The 14,888-nt window shown below is 35.5% G+C and overlaps 1 protein-coding gene across 4 annotated transcripts in view; it reads left to right on the top strand.

Annotated features, from left to right (window-relative positions):
* The first annotated feature begins 151 nt into the window (after positions 1 to 151).
* Positions 152 to 14,888, top strand: part of LOC149411248 (uncharacterized) — a 309,091-nt gene continuing 294,354 nt past the window's right edge. For all 4 annotated transcript variants that reach the window (XM_089647484.1, XM_089647486.1, XM_089647488.1 and 1 more), the window contains exon 1: positions 152 to 2,978. In XM_089647484.1, coding sequence (XP_089503610.1) covers positions 837 to 2,978 — 2,142 coding nt within the window. In that variant the 5' untranslated portion in view covers positions 152 to 836. The remainder of the gene's footprint in view (positions 2,979 to 14,888) is intronic.

The following is a 14,888-nucleotide window of genomic DNA, read 5'->3' on the forward strand; positions in this document are numbered from 1 at the left end:
CTGTGTTGTGTTTTTCCGAGCGCCCCTCCAACGTAGTATGTAGTATGTAGATGTACGGTTGAGCGCTGAACTGCTTACTGAATACTGACTCCGTCGTCTATTTTTACAGGTGCCCCTCTTCCCGCCTCCGCCCATCGCCACTCCGCCCTCCGCCCTCCGCCGCGCCAGTTCTGCGGGGAATGCCGTGTTGACCGCACGTCGCTGTCTCCGTTTCTCCGCTCTGCTTCAGATTCCGCCTTCGGGACGTGAAGATTCTCGCGACTGCAAAGTATTCTTTTGCTGACTTCTAACCCCGCGATTGCTCCTCGATTCTGCGGCCCGGAACCAGTTCACGAAAGTTGGATAGTTGGGAGTCTCCGAAGTGAAGTTGGAAACGTGAATGTCGTCTCCGAGACGATGATGTGATCTTAGATTTATGTGTGTTGTGATCTCCTTCAGCTTATCTGATGTTAGCGCTGTCGCGATTGTTTAACGTGGGATTAGATTTTTTTAGAATGTGACGAAAGATGGGTGTAAATTTTAAATACCAGTGATTTAAAAGTGTTTTTTTCTCTTTGTGTTCGGATTTAATTTTCGACACAGTGTTTTGTCGCTTTATGTTAATTTCCGTTTATTGTTCGAATTGAGTTTGGCGCTAGACCGCCGTGGAATGCTCCGCGTATCGGCGCGGTGATAAAAGGTGGTCGGTTCCCTCAGCTCCCCGTGCCGGAGTCGTAAACCAAAATAAATCTCCGGCGAGCGCGAGAGTCGGCGAGTTAAAATTAGGGCTGGCGCTCTCCCCCCGCGGCCCCCGCCTCTGCCCCCTCGCCGGTCGCTCCAGCCACACTGCTTCTCAGATGAACCAAGGCCGAACTGCCCAGTCCTCCTTCGCCCTAAAATCACCCCTAACCGATGTCAACTCCAACTCCCTACTAACCTCCTGGGCCACTCAGGAAGCTGACAATCAACAAGTTGATACGGTCGACAGCGCCTTTGCATCGTGGGATCTAGAGGAACAACAGAACCTCGCAATCATTAACACCTTCTTGGAGGCCTCAGACTTCCACCCACGATCGAATGTGACCGATCAGTCTATCAGAAAACTGTTGCAAGACAGCCGCACTTTTATCGGGTCTATCGAAGATGTGACGAATCGTCGTAACTACGAACAGTCCAGCGAAGAGAGTGGCTATTCGCACAGCGAGGAATCCTCCTCCGAGGAATTGTCTTATCTGCTTCAAAACTACCCTCATGTATTACAGAATCAGAGGATAGCCGATTTCCTAATAGATCCGTATTCTGGCATTACCCCTTCCGTGGTATTGAACTCGATTCGGCAGCGGCAACTAAAAGAACTGGAGCAGGAACGATCGTCCGCGGGAGTAAGCGTCGACCGTTCAGCCATAGAGCCAGGCTACCATATGATGGCGGCCACAGCCAAACACACCAGGGACAAGTTTGACGCGGGAGAAGAGGACATAGCAGCCATAGCGAAACAGATCTCCGATCACGCCGAAGCTATCTACCAGACCTGGAAGTCCCGAGGACTCGCTCCTACTGAGATCCTCAACTGCCACACTCCGCAGAACGCCGCCGACAAGTTCGGCCCCGCTCTGACTCCTCAAAATTCTTCTGCCACGACCCCCGTTACGGACCTTTTAGCCCAAGCCCCTAACATGGATAACAATAACCTAGAGAAGTTGGTGAGCAACTTCGTCAACGAGGATAAAGCGAGGATTGCGGCTCAGAGGAATAAGTCACCCTCGAAGACAATCCCGTCTTCTATTCAATTTGCTTTACAGAAATTTGAAAAGAATAACTCCCCACAAAAAGTCACTTCACCGTCTTCCAATCCTTCCTTTGTACATAAAAATAATTTGAAATCTTCTCCGGTGAAACCGACAACGCCAACTCAAAATCCTCCCGCCTATTCTCCAAAACCGGCTATCGGGGTTAAGCCTCAGATAGCACCAAAATGTTTCAATTTAAACCAACCCGATAACAATGATTCAGAAACTATCGAGGTGGCATACCCCCCAGATATAGTTCCCCAGAAACCAGAGGCCCCCAAACGCCCAGCTGGCCTTAGTCTCCAGACTCCCGCCAACCTGCAAACGTGGCCTCTGAAAAACAAAGTGTTAGAACAGAAAGTACAGAAATCAGGTACTCAAACCAATCATGATTCTCCGCAGAAAGGAAATTATTCTAAAGGGGCAACCAAACCTGATAAATACTCAATCTTGCCGGGAAGTCCCAAAACATCTTCCTCAGCCTACATGGACGAGGTGGCACGAGAAGAAGAGAGACTGATCAATGCCTTGAAAACTGGTGCTGTGCTTGGGGAGGATCGCGATTCGTTACCGTTTGCACCCAAGACGAGAATCTCAAAGAAAGATATCTCACCCGTTAGGGAATCCGTTAAACCAGACTTGATTCCTACGGAGAAACCTGTCCTGTCGAAAGACGAAAGGGATGGAACTGCAAACATTAACATATCTCTCGTCGATTACGTAAAGACGAAGTACAAAGACAACCTGGAAAATCCTCTATCTCAACAAAGGCTAGACACTGATAAACAGTTGGACATTGACAGAAAAGCTCATTTGATAGATCCTGCATTAGGGCTGCAAGTGACAGAGACCCGAAGCAAATTTGAAGGGGCCGATAAGATAGAGAAGGCGGCTGCCGATAAGGAAGGGGGCCCCGCAGTGGCGCCTCCGGGCCGATGGGGAGGAGCCCCTCGGACTGCGAGCATCAGAAGGGTCGGGGCTGACCAAGTGCCCCATCCCGAGCTGACCACTCAGCAGAAGCAGCACATTAGGGCGCAGGCAGACAAGATGGTGGCCGGCAGCCCGGTGCGGCCCTTTCTGACCAGGGGCTCGGTGGCTGAGAGGGTGCTGATCTTCGAGAAGTGCCCCAGCGAGCTGATGTTGGATAAGCGGAAAACTCCCGCCATCACTTCCTGGCGCACCGGACATGACGTCATGGCTAAAGCTCAGGTAAGAATCTTCCCTTATTACCCTTCCTATTGCTTTGTTTTAATCAAACTACGTCGTCTCATACACTGATATTTCATGAATATAATGACTTCAGCACTGCTATTCGAATTATGAATAAATTGTACTTCGTGTGGCATCAAGGGACACTATTGCATACATTTTACCAATGTTCTCTTACTTAATGATAGCTTACAACTTTGTCATTTTATGATATATCAAAAATTTAATTCTACTCTCTTTAAAAACTCTTTCACAAAATAATATTTTTAAATAGGAGACGCCCGTTTACCACACAATTATGATTCTTTCACTAAAGACTCAATTATTTTTGTGACACAAGCGTGGTCAAGTATAGTTTTCGTTTACGAAACAAGGGGAGAAGTTGCAACGGACCTGTCAACAGTTTCCATTATAGCCGATAACTGTTGCAATATGTGGTTACTATACTATACTGTCACATTAACTCCTCGATTTATTTTGTTCGGTTTCGGGAAGTAACAGCTATCATATCCGTAGAATCAAATTGTTCGCTTTTCGGAACAGCTCATATTTTCTCATAGAAATCGTTGTCTACCTTACCGTCATAGTTCGAAAGATAAACCAAACGGTGTTAGAAAAAGAAAACACCAAGTTTTACATTCAAATATAGAAGATAACCACAGAATAATTAAAATGTACAGCTCTATGGAACTACCAAACTGTTTTGGTAGCATATGTATGAAACCACAAAAAAATTGAGGAATACGTTAATATAGGTAAACTTGTTACCTCACATTTTTGTTGTGTCTTATAAAATAATGAATGAAAAAATTAGAAAATCTCAAAGTTTATTCTAATTGACCGGTCGGTGTCAGAGTTGACAACGCGTTTGGGTTCCACCCTGGCGTAATTTGTTCAATTCTTCGGCTGGCTAAGTCCTCAATCACAACACAGGCAACATTTTCCGCTTACCGTTGTGGTAAAAGAAGATTTTCAAATATTGTCAGGTTATTCGTAACCTGGGAATGAATGTATGTCTTTCTTTAAAGAAAAAGAGAAAAATGAATTGGGGTAAGAACCTTTGGTTTCATAAAGGTGCATATTTTAATTTTACCGTAGTTCTAGATTTGAATATGAAGCGTGGTGTTTTCTCTTTCTAACACCATTTAGATCATATTTTTCACCACAAGAGTAAGGGAGATACAACGATTTCTGTGAGATCATACTACGTGTAGCCATGAAAATAATGACAATATTTCCATATCTAACGAACATTTTCATAGATTTCATGATATGATCTGAATGATATAGTATTTAAGAATCCAGCTTTTTAAATTATCGTATTTAATTCCTATCATTCTTTGTGTCTTTCTTTGTTTCCTCAATGTTATATTTCCGATAAAATATCTCTATATTCACGTCTTGGAGTGCGTAAAGGTTGTTCTTGATTATTTACTAAACGAACCTTGGTATTTTCCTTTTTTGTGAATCGATTTTACACTGCGAATGGCTTGTACGCAGTAAGTACTATGTTTTTTGAAAAATTCATTTATGTCGCACGAATCGCTTGAAGGTCACACACGATGGTGCGCAAAACTTCAGAGGGAAACGAAAATTAAATCATAAATTACAACAACAATAAAAATATCAAATAAAATACATTTTTTTTTAATCGCTCATGCTTTGAATATCTACCACTAAGGACGTGCCATACGGTAACCGGACAACTCAACACAATTTTTATATAATCTTTTGTTTCGTATAAATTTTTAAATTCATATTCTTACAAATTTAATTTACTTATTCCTTATTATTTATTATGCTGTCTCAATAGAGGTAAAGTCACAAGGAGGAAATCCATAATTGGTTTTATTTTGGCTTTATAATACTTATGTACAAACTGATTAAATGTAAACTGTCGATTTCCCGAAAATTAATAAATAAAAAATAATTATGATAATTTACAATGACAATTCAACACACCTTTAAAAAGTGATGAAACAAAATCTTGGTTAAATAGGTTAGTTTCATTGTTTTGAATTATCATGGAACCGCTACATAGTCGTGTTTATCTATATTCATTAAATGTGAAATAATACAATACTTATGAATCGAACTCTATTCGATGCGACCTCTGGATTGGTATTCGAGTTTCTTAACCCCTCAACAGGTCGACAGATTGTACTTATCCACTTGACGATTTTTGGCAAATTATGCCAAGTTTGCAAAAACCTTTTGAGCGATCGCTCGCCATAATGTGTCAAATTTATAGAACCTAAAAATATAGGATTAACTGTGAAATTTAGGTGGATTCATTAGCTTTAAACCACAGTAAGCAGTTTCATATGTTCATATTTTTTGTCCGCAATCAAAAAAATCGATCGCTATACACATTTTTCTATTTACATTTACTCTTATCAAACTGAGCGTAAAACCGCAATAAATGCAAATACAATATATATTATACTAGTATATGAATGTTAAATAACACGTCATGTATTTAGTATGTTCTTTGTGGTTAGGAAGAATACATTAATAATTATGGTTACGTTTAATCATTATAGTTTACTTATGTTGTAGGTTTACACATTATTTATGCGTCGAAGGCGTTTGCCACTGAAACTTCAACAAAATCTATTAATTTAAAAATATGTATTCTTTGTTACTCTTTTGATCACAACGCTTTGTAATAATACTGTATACAGTTTTTACATTGACATAAGAAGTGTGGAAAAATATTGGTAGATAATCAATGACGTTACAATATATATACACGCGCTATAGAAATCTCAAAGTGACAAGTCAAAAGCAAGTCAATTGGAGTTCTTTCATTTTCCTAGTTTTAATACTAAACTGTCCTGTACCTCTAAGTAAATTGGCTTTAAAAAAGGCCCTGTAAAAGTGATGATAAAATGTTTTCATTACTCGGCAAATACTAACTAAAGAAATAAGATTTTATTAGTTTAATATACACAAATTATTTTATTATTATTAAAAAAAAAATCTATTGTTTCCCGAAGATTTTCAACGCCATTAGAGAAAGTGAGATAGCGAACGTAATAGCAGTAGGTCGTCTGATACAGTATTCCGAGAAGCGTATCTTGTTATCTCAATCACACCCTCGATATATATATATAGTATTCGACGCAAATACGAAATCGCCAATGCTATCGTTCATTTCGTTCGTACACACATATTTTTTGAATGTCTATCTTTGTCGTATATGAACAAAGTTTGAATTAAGAATTTTTGTGGAAACAGGAGTTTTTCTTACTTGCCACACTTTATCTCGAGTTTGTGAGACAATAACAAGTCTAGATGTATTATAACATCATTGTAACAATGTTTTTATTTGGGGCTCAGTTGGAAATGTTGTTCCCGGCAAAACAAGGGGATTAAGGTTCGAGTTGCAATCGTTATCTTTTTATATTCGCCTTATTCTATTAAATGTTTTTATTAACTTTTTACATAAAACATAACTTAATGCTCAGAATGCGCCGTTTCCAATGCACATCATAATATTGCATTGGCGATGTCAGTCTCGCGTGTGTATATTATTTCCAATTAACTTGGCACACTTTTATAATGATTTCATGTTTATTTCAAGATGATGTGCATCATACTTTAATGAAATATCTCCGTGGTTTTACATATGTATATTTACACTCCACAAAAATGTTTAAATGTAATGTCATATCATCTGAGTGCAAAGAAAATAACTCTGTATGCGTAGATAATTTATTTGTTGCGATCGATATGTTGCTGGATTTTTTTATTTTTATGTCACATCTCGCCATAATGTATTGTTTCAAGTCTAAATATGAACTATAGGGCGCACAGTTTACACCCGCGCTGTGCAAGCGGGTTCCCTACATAGCATCGGACCATAATGAAAAATGAATTGTTTGGTTTGAAAATTTGATCCCATTTTAATATTTTAATTGACTAAAGTCCCCGGTGTTGCTCGGGCTATAAACAGAGTTTTCGAAATCAGATGTACGCAGTAATTTTTATTTTATTTTGAATCAACATTCTGCTTAAGGGGTTAGAAAAGGATATGGGGTGGTTTTAAAACATCTCTTAAATATCCTGACTGTTCATCTTCCTTTGAAGGTCAAGTGTGCAAAATTTCATCAATTTTGCAACACAAGGAGTGCATGGTTTCTATAGATTGTCAAGGTTATTCCGGAGAGTGCATAATGGAAAGAAGGGAGAGGTTTCAATGGAGCGGTACGGCCATAAATTTTTGTTTTACGATTTTCGTTTAATTCCCGCTATCGGCCGTGTATTAATTTATGTTAATGGGTTTCGCATTTAAATGTATTTCGATCTGTATGCCGTGTTCTGTGTATATTACCGCCATGTGGCGTATTTATACAAAATAACCTCAGGCCAGGCCATTACACTCAATCAAATCAGCCTCTTATTTCTATAAAATGCTCCTATGTTATTAATTAAAATGCTTTAATGAAGTAGTTATTTAACGTGGACGATTATTTTAAATAAAATCCACTTTCTTTATGCCATAATTTGTTTTACTTTGTTATTAATGTTAGGGAAATCAATAGTTCATTTTTTTACAATATATCAAAAATGATTCCATGATAACTCAACAAACTTTTAAAAAGTGATATAAAGTCATTAGAAACGATGAAAAAAAATTAAACCTAACCTAACATAACCTAAACTACTTAACCCAGTTAATAAAGTTTTTGTTTCATCACTTTCCATGACTTTATATAAATTTTTAAAGATGTGATGAATTATCATTTTGATGATTTATCCGGTCACCATAAAAAATATAACCAATTATATATATATGTTTCTTGTGATAAGAAATGAACAGAATTGTATGAAATAAAAACCATAATATTTAGAAACAACTTTATCTTTAACCTTTTTGAAAGTTATACCCATCGGTGTAATTTATCATTTTTTTTTTAAAAAAGAAAGACAAACATTCCCGGGTTACGAATAACCTGACAATATTTGAAAATCTCCTACTACCACCACAGTAAGCTGAAAATTTTGCTTCAGTTGTGATGGAGGCCAGCCGAGGAATTGAACACACTACGCCTGAGTAGGACCCAAGCGCGATGTCAACTCGGCCACCGACCGTTGAAGATGAAGTTAATACTAACAATGTAATATATCATTAAAGATGAAGTTAATACTAACAATGTAATATATCATTAAAGATGAAGTTAATACTAGACATGTAATATATCATTAAAGATGAAGTTAATACTAGAAATGTAATATATCATTGAATATGAAGTTAATACTAACAATGGAATATATCATTAAAGATGAAGTTAATACTAGAAATGTAATATATCATTAAAGATGAAGTTAATACTAGAAATGTAATATATCATTGAATATGAAGTTAATACTAACAATGTAACATATCATTGAAGATGAAGTTAATACTAACAATGCAATATATCATTGAAGATGAAGCTAATACTAACAATGTAATATATCATTGAAGATTAAGTTAAAACTAACAATGTAATATATCATTGAAGATTAAGTTAAAACTAACAATGTAATATATCATTGAAGATGAAGTTAACACTAACAAATTTTAATGAAACATAAAATACAACGAACACAGATAACTAAGAATCGAACCCTTGTCTTACCGAAACAGCGTATTAACACTCGACCATTATGACGTTTAATAATTAAGTCCCAATGGTCTAATGGTTAAGACGCTGTCCCGGTAAGATTAAAGATCCTGGGTTCGATTCCTAGATGTAACATTATCTTTTAACTTTCTATGTCTTGTTGTTTTTCATGTTTCTTTTAGATTCGTTAGTATTATCTTCTTCTTCAATGATACAATCATATTTATTTATTTATTGTTTGGTAAATTTGCAGAGTATTAACATTTTAAAGTTATAAGATGAACACTGAATAGCGTAGATGCTTTTAATCCATTTTAAAATGTTCAGAATGAAGAGTTTATTTTTTTTTTTTGACTAGAAAATTAGAAATAACAATATATGAACCAAAAACATAAAGAGCGATAAGCTAAAAAATATAAATAGAGTAAATAACTACCATTATCGTTCACATTAAAATATAACTATTCTCCATGAAATGTCAAGTTAGTAATTACTCATTTGTTTTTTAATATTTGCTAGACTGTTTGTATAGATGTTAATATAGTCACATTCATCACAGACGAAACATTCGAGACAGGAGATTGAAGTAGGCAATATTCTTATTAAAAAATATAATAAGAAGATGGGTTGTAAAAAAATTATATAATAGAAATTAGAGGCCGATTTGATGCAGTGTCCTGGCCTGGCTTGAAGTGGTTTTGATTTATTTGACTTAGCACATAGTAGACTAGATGGCGTTTTGCTATGAAGGACGTTCACCGCTTAAAATGGCGATATAGCGATAATTTTATAGCGAAGGTATCTTACTACATTAGTAGGGACCTATCTATCTGTCGGGCGTACGTGATATAATACATAACATACATTACCATTATAATATATTACTAACGCAGACCCGTGTTAAATCACATTTTTTAAATTATTATTATTTTTTTTAATATTATTCAAAATAATAAAAAAATTGCCACCGCCGAGAGTCAAACCCCGATAAACTGCTTGAAAGACAAATATGATAACCATTACACCTACAACTATTTTATGAACGGCTGCATAAATTCATTATTATGTATAGGTGCTGAAAATAATTAGTTTTTATTTTTTAATTTAGAATGTTACGCACGTACTCACATTAGTGACACTAGTGGTACAAGCGTGAAACAGGCGAATCTACATCACATTTATAGATTCGAGTCGATTTTGTGGTATCATTTATTTTAATTTTATTATTTAAGCTTTTGGTTTTTAATAAATTGATTACGAATTGGAAATTATTTTTATTTCTAATTTAAAAAAAAAAATCACTGTTACTGTCAGTTTCACTCACTGCTCTAAAAATTTGTTTAACCCTTTAGTTTGCCGAAAAAAAAGGAAAAACGTTTTTTAAACATTAATAAAAATATTTTTTGGGTTCTTATATCGTAGCTTCTCCGTTTTGGAAGCTAGTACCACTAGTTTCCGGACACCGTGTGCAATAAAACGAATGCAAATGACTATTTTTCAAATATTCATATTTGAACAACAATAGAGTTGTCCCTTTATAAAATGTCCCTAAAATCAATAATTACGTGTAAGCAAGACAAAATGCTGTTTCTCAGTGAAGTTTGACAAGGAAATAATATTATATATATTATTTTTGGAATAATTTGAGTAGAACTGAGATATATAGTCTAATTGTAATATATAATTATTGAAGACAATATTAGCGATTCCGAAACGAAAATTTGAAACAGAAAAAGATACGGTCACATAAAGGACTTGAACCCAACCCTTGTCTTACCGGGGTATAATACTATCGTATACTATATACTACTATGATGTATAGATCTTATAGTATGTTTCTGAAATGTGTGATGTGTCTAGCGTATGTTGATATTATGCAGTACAATTTTTGATTATGAATTCAACTTGAATGTCATTATTTGAAAGAGGGTATTCACCATATTCCTACGCATAAATGTTAGACAATCGCACGGCATGGTACTGAAAGTATGCACTTAACAACGCGTTCATAAATAGACTGTAAACTAATATTTACTTTTCTGATACCACATGTTATCTCTTTGTAGTGTCAACTGGCAAATAATTCATGTTTAAACATCAAATTTCGAGTTCGGTAATTTCTTGAAAAGAGGCCCCCAACTTTTTTCGATGTAACCTAAATTATGGTGCTGCCACACGCAAAGCTCACATCAACAGATAATATAAAGCACAATAGCGCTCGCCATACAATCCCATACAGACCCGACACACGTAAAAAGATAACGCGCTATAAGTGTGGTTCTGAACTTCGCTAACCGAATTTATTTTACGTAACCGCTCCCGACGCGATATTTGAAAAGTTATGCGTCCCCCTCTCCGCCGTAAAAAGGAGAGGGGGTCATTTTAATTACGGAGCTACCGACTAAGTTCCGTGTTCCCTTTGACAGCCATGACATAAGCAGCCTAATAATGCATTTCTTATTTATTATGTTAGCTCATATCGTCTCATGTGTGCTAGTACATTTAGAAACATAAAAAAAAACTTTATTTGGCAAACATACTTAACATATATTTAAAATATAAATATAATCAATATTTGAATTTGAAGTAAACAAATTTTCGCCCTTTCAAAGTTAATCATATTTTTAATCTCAGTATGTTTATATGGTAATATCATTCGGTTTTTTGATAAAAGTTGGACGGCTTGGACGAAAGTTTATTTTACAATAATTTATTATATGTCGCTTTCGTCGATCGGCGTGCGAACTGCGAATTTCCTGATTCGACGGAGAGGTTATGTCAGGTTATGTGAAAATGCGCTATTTACGCGCAGATTGTTTAAAATCTACAAAGTTTATAAATATCATTTATAATTATATAGTTGGCGGCATCATCATCTGAGGATGAGCTGTCCAACAGATCCAGCAATAGGCGACAAGTATCATCCATTTCGAAAACGTGCTCAAGCTGTCAGTAAGTAAAGTTGTCACTTTGACAGATGAAATTATGTTCCTCGGCCGCTCTCGAATTCAACTGACCCCCTCTCCTACCATAGGAAGAAATATTTGATAGCGTCGTGTGTCGGTAGAAAAGATGATGCGCTGTACATTAACTTTTGATGTGAGCTTTGCGTCTGGCAGCACCATAACTGTGAATATTTTTGGGTTCAAATGGGAAACAACGTCATAAACGTCATCAATGTATAAGTGACCATTTTTTTAAATAAGATAAGCGATTTATAGCGGGGGCGGGCAACCTTTTTGCAGCCATAGGCCAATGCCAGCTGGGCGTATACATAATACACATCGTCTCATAACTACATATTGAGTATTGATGAGGCCGACTCAAGTATTTGGTTCTCTTGATCGTGCCATGTCTTCATCAAGGGTCCCCGACTTCTATAATTTACATACGTTTTAAAATCGCTGTACACTCTTCATCCAACTTCCTTTTAAATTCTTCTTATGTAAAAATATTTATTTGAATAATTTCAAATAAATAATAATATATTCTCCTTAAACTCCTGCCTTCGTCCATTCCCTCTAAATGCCCAAAACTGAGTAAGCGTCCCTTGCTTAATCTTATCAGACCTGCATTATTTGTGAATATCCATATTTTTCACTCTTCATGTTTTACCACACAAATGCCTCAGGGATCTCATTTCCAAAGCATGCACTGTATTTCTTCCTTCTTCTGCCAGTTCCATGCCTCACTGCCGCATTTCAACCAGATTTAAATAAACTAAAGAAGTTTAGAGTGTTATTTTTACGCTGACCAGATAAATCATCAAAATGATAATTCATCACATCTTTAAAAAGTTATATAAAGTTATGGAAAGTGATGAAACAAAAACTTTATTAACTAGGCTAAGTAGGTTAGGTTAGGTTAGGTTAAAAAAAATAAAAATTTTCATCGTTTTGAATGACTTTATATCACTTTTTAAAAGTGTGTTGAATAGTCACTATGTTGAGTTAGCATGGAACCATTTTTACATTGTCTATTGTCATTGCTTATTTTCATTAAAAAAAACTCCAGTCACATTTTTTTAGACGTTAATTTTGATAAAATCAGAATTGGTAGCTGTGAAACCAATTACAAATCTTCCAAATAAGGCTTACCACCATATTATCAAACAATACGAAAACACCTCTTCATTTCCTAAAGTTGATTAATTAAGGAACCTCACCATTAATTTTTCACATTAAAGTATTATACCTTTTTAGGCATGCATTTGACTAAAATAGCGATGACAACTTCGCCAGTACAATTATATTACCGGTCTCATGAATACAGTACATTTCCTTTTCTTTTCAATGCGTATATTAATGTATAAATACAGCACATCATTTTATATTCATATGAATTATACCAACCAACCCAGTATTATTTAAATGTGATGTCATTTTACACTATGAGGCAAGCATAATGAGCCACTTGCATGATTTTTTTAAATCGCTCTGGGCAGGATTTCTAAGGTATTCAATATTTTATATATTTTTTTTTCTGATTTTGATTAATGTGGAAATGAGAGATGTGTGTGGTAAAACCAATAAATATATAAGACGCGTTATATTCCTACTAATCGAACAAAAAATGTTGCACCATTTGAACAGCCCGCTAAGGTGTGGCCTATGGACTCAGTTCAATGAATCTGCACGTGTTGTCTCAGTAACATATCTTCCTTTATTGATTCACTCGATACTTGAATCAACATAACAGAAAATTATATTGTGTGTACGAGACCATGTATAAATGTGAATGAAGCAAAGAGTTTGTGCCAAGGCAGAGTAGTGTGGCGGTTTATTATCTGCCCTCCTTTAGCCTGCAAAGTTAAGTAGGTCAAGTTGTACTTCAAAATACAATTTATAATAATACTAGTGGATCCCTCACAATGCTTCGCTATTACTAATGTCTTTCTCGGGCGCCTCCGACTTCTTCCACCATTCACTACTGCATACCACAATATTACTGTCAAAAAAACTACATTACATCGACTTAAATTCGACTCGGTATCTCATTACAGTGCAGAGATATTGCGTTAAGAAGAAGCCACAAGCCAAAAATGTGTATATTCTTTGTATACCGTATATCGTAGGTAATAAGCATTAAAATCGCTTATCAAACGGAGTCTAGAAACGTTCGTTTTCAAGCAAAAAAACTGGTTTTTATTTATTTTGTAAATAATTCTATAAGAACGCAAAAAAAAGTTAACCAAGTGAAACTGTCACAGATAATCTTAGCTATAATACTGTATTTTTTAGAAGTTGTTTCCCTATGCGTTCATAAATTTCTATTGAAAAAAAAATTTTTTGTAGTTTGCATTTATATTTTTTATCGAGTAATTTTTTTTTGTATTCTACTCAAGTGAAGCGATAGAAAAACCTTCAATTTATCTAAAAAATATTTTTTGGTATTCATATTGTACACCAATTCGTTATAAAAAATAATCAAAATAGTGATTTGTCATTAAGCTTCGCCTTAAGTAATCCTCTAGCGTCCGGGTTCCATTCCTCATTCCATTCCATATTCCGTTCCTTCTACCATAACATCTCTCAACATTCCTGGCACTAATAACAACAAACTTTGAAATTTTCAGCGATATCGGTCGACTACTTTTCGAGTTTTGCGAGCACAAACAAACACATGATGAATTTTTATATATTTAGATTAGAAACCAGTTAGAATTTAACTCAATCATTCGGAGCACAGTTTATAATATAAGACGTTGTCTCGACACAGACCGCTTTCTGTGTAGGGAAGTTAAAACTTGTAGTTGTAAAAAATTTTCGATGAGAAATCTGGAAAAAAAATTTCAACGAATTTTTGATCTTTACAATAGCGCCACCTATCGGGTCCAAAACTATCCTATGTTTCAAGCTGGAACCAACCAAACACATTCACACAATTTCATTTAAATCTTTTGGACGGTTTCGGAGATTAGAGTGTACGAACACAGTGTCACATGATTTTTTTTTAAATATTAAGTTTAAGATTTCTAGTAGCATTGCGAATTTTCAAATCACATAGAAATTTCAATGCAAGTGGCTCTTTTAACACATCTATCATTATTTGATAGAAGCTTCGTTAGATGGTGTTGAAATATTTAAAACGTGAGGAAAGTTCATTGATTTATCTGTGAAACATGACAGACTATTACAACATATTATACATGTTATTATAAATCGACGTTTGATTAAAACCTGTCAATTTTGAAATGCATACGATTTGATAACGGTTCAAATAATAATTATATATTCAATTGGCCTGCGTTCTATTTTAACAGATTCCAATGATGTAAAACAAATTATTATATTTAATG

The sequence above is a fragment of the Hesperophylax consimilis genome, chromosome 26 (assembly GCF_061612785.1).
Source record: "Hesperophylax consimilis isolate HC1 chromosome 26, BYU_Hcon_1.0, whole genome shotgun sequence".
NCBI classification, from domain to species: Eukaryota; Metazoa; Arthropoda; class Insecta; order Trichoptera; family Limnephilidae; genus Hesperophylax; species Hesperophylax consimilis.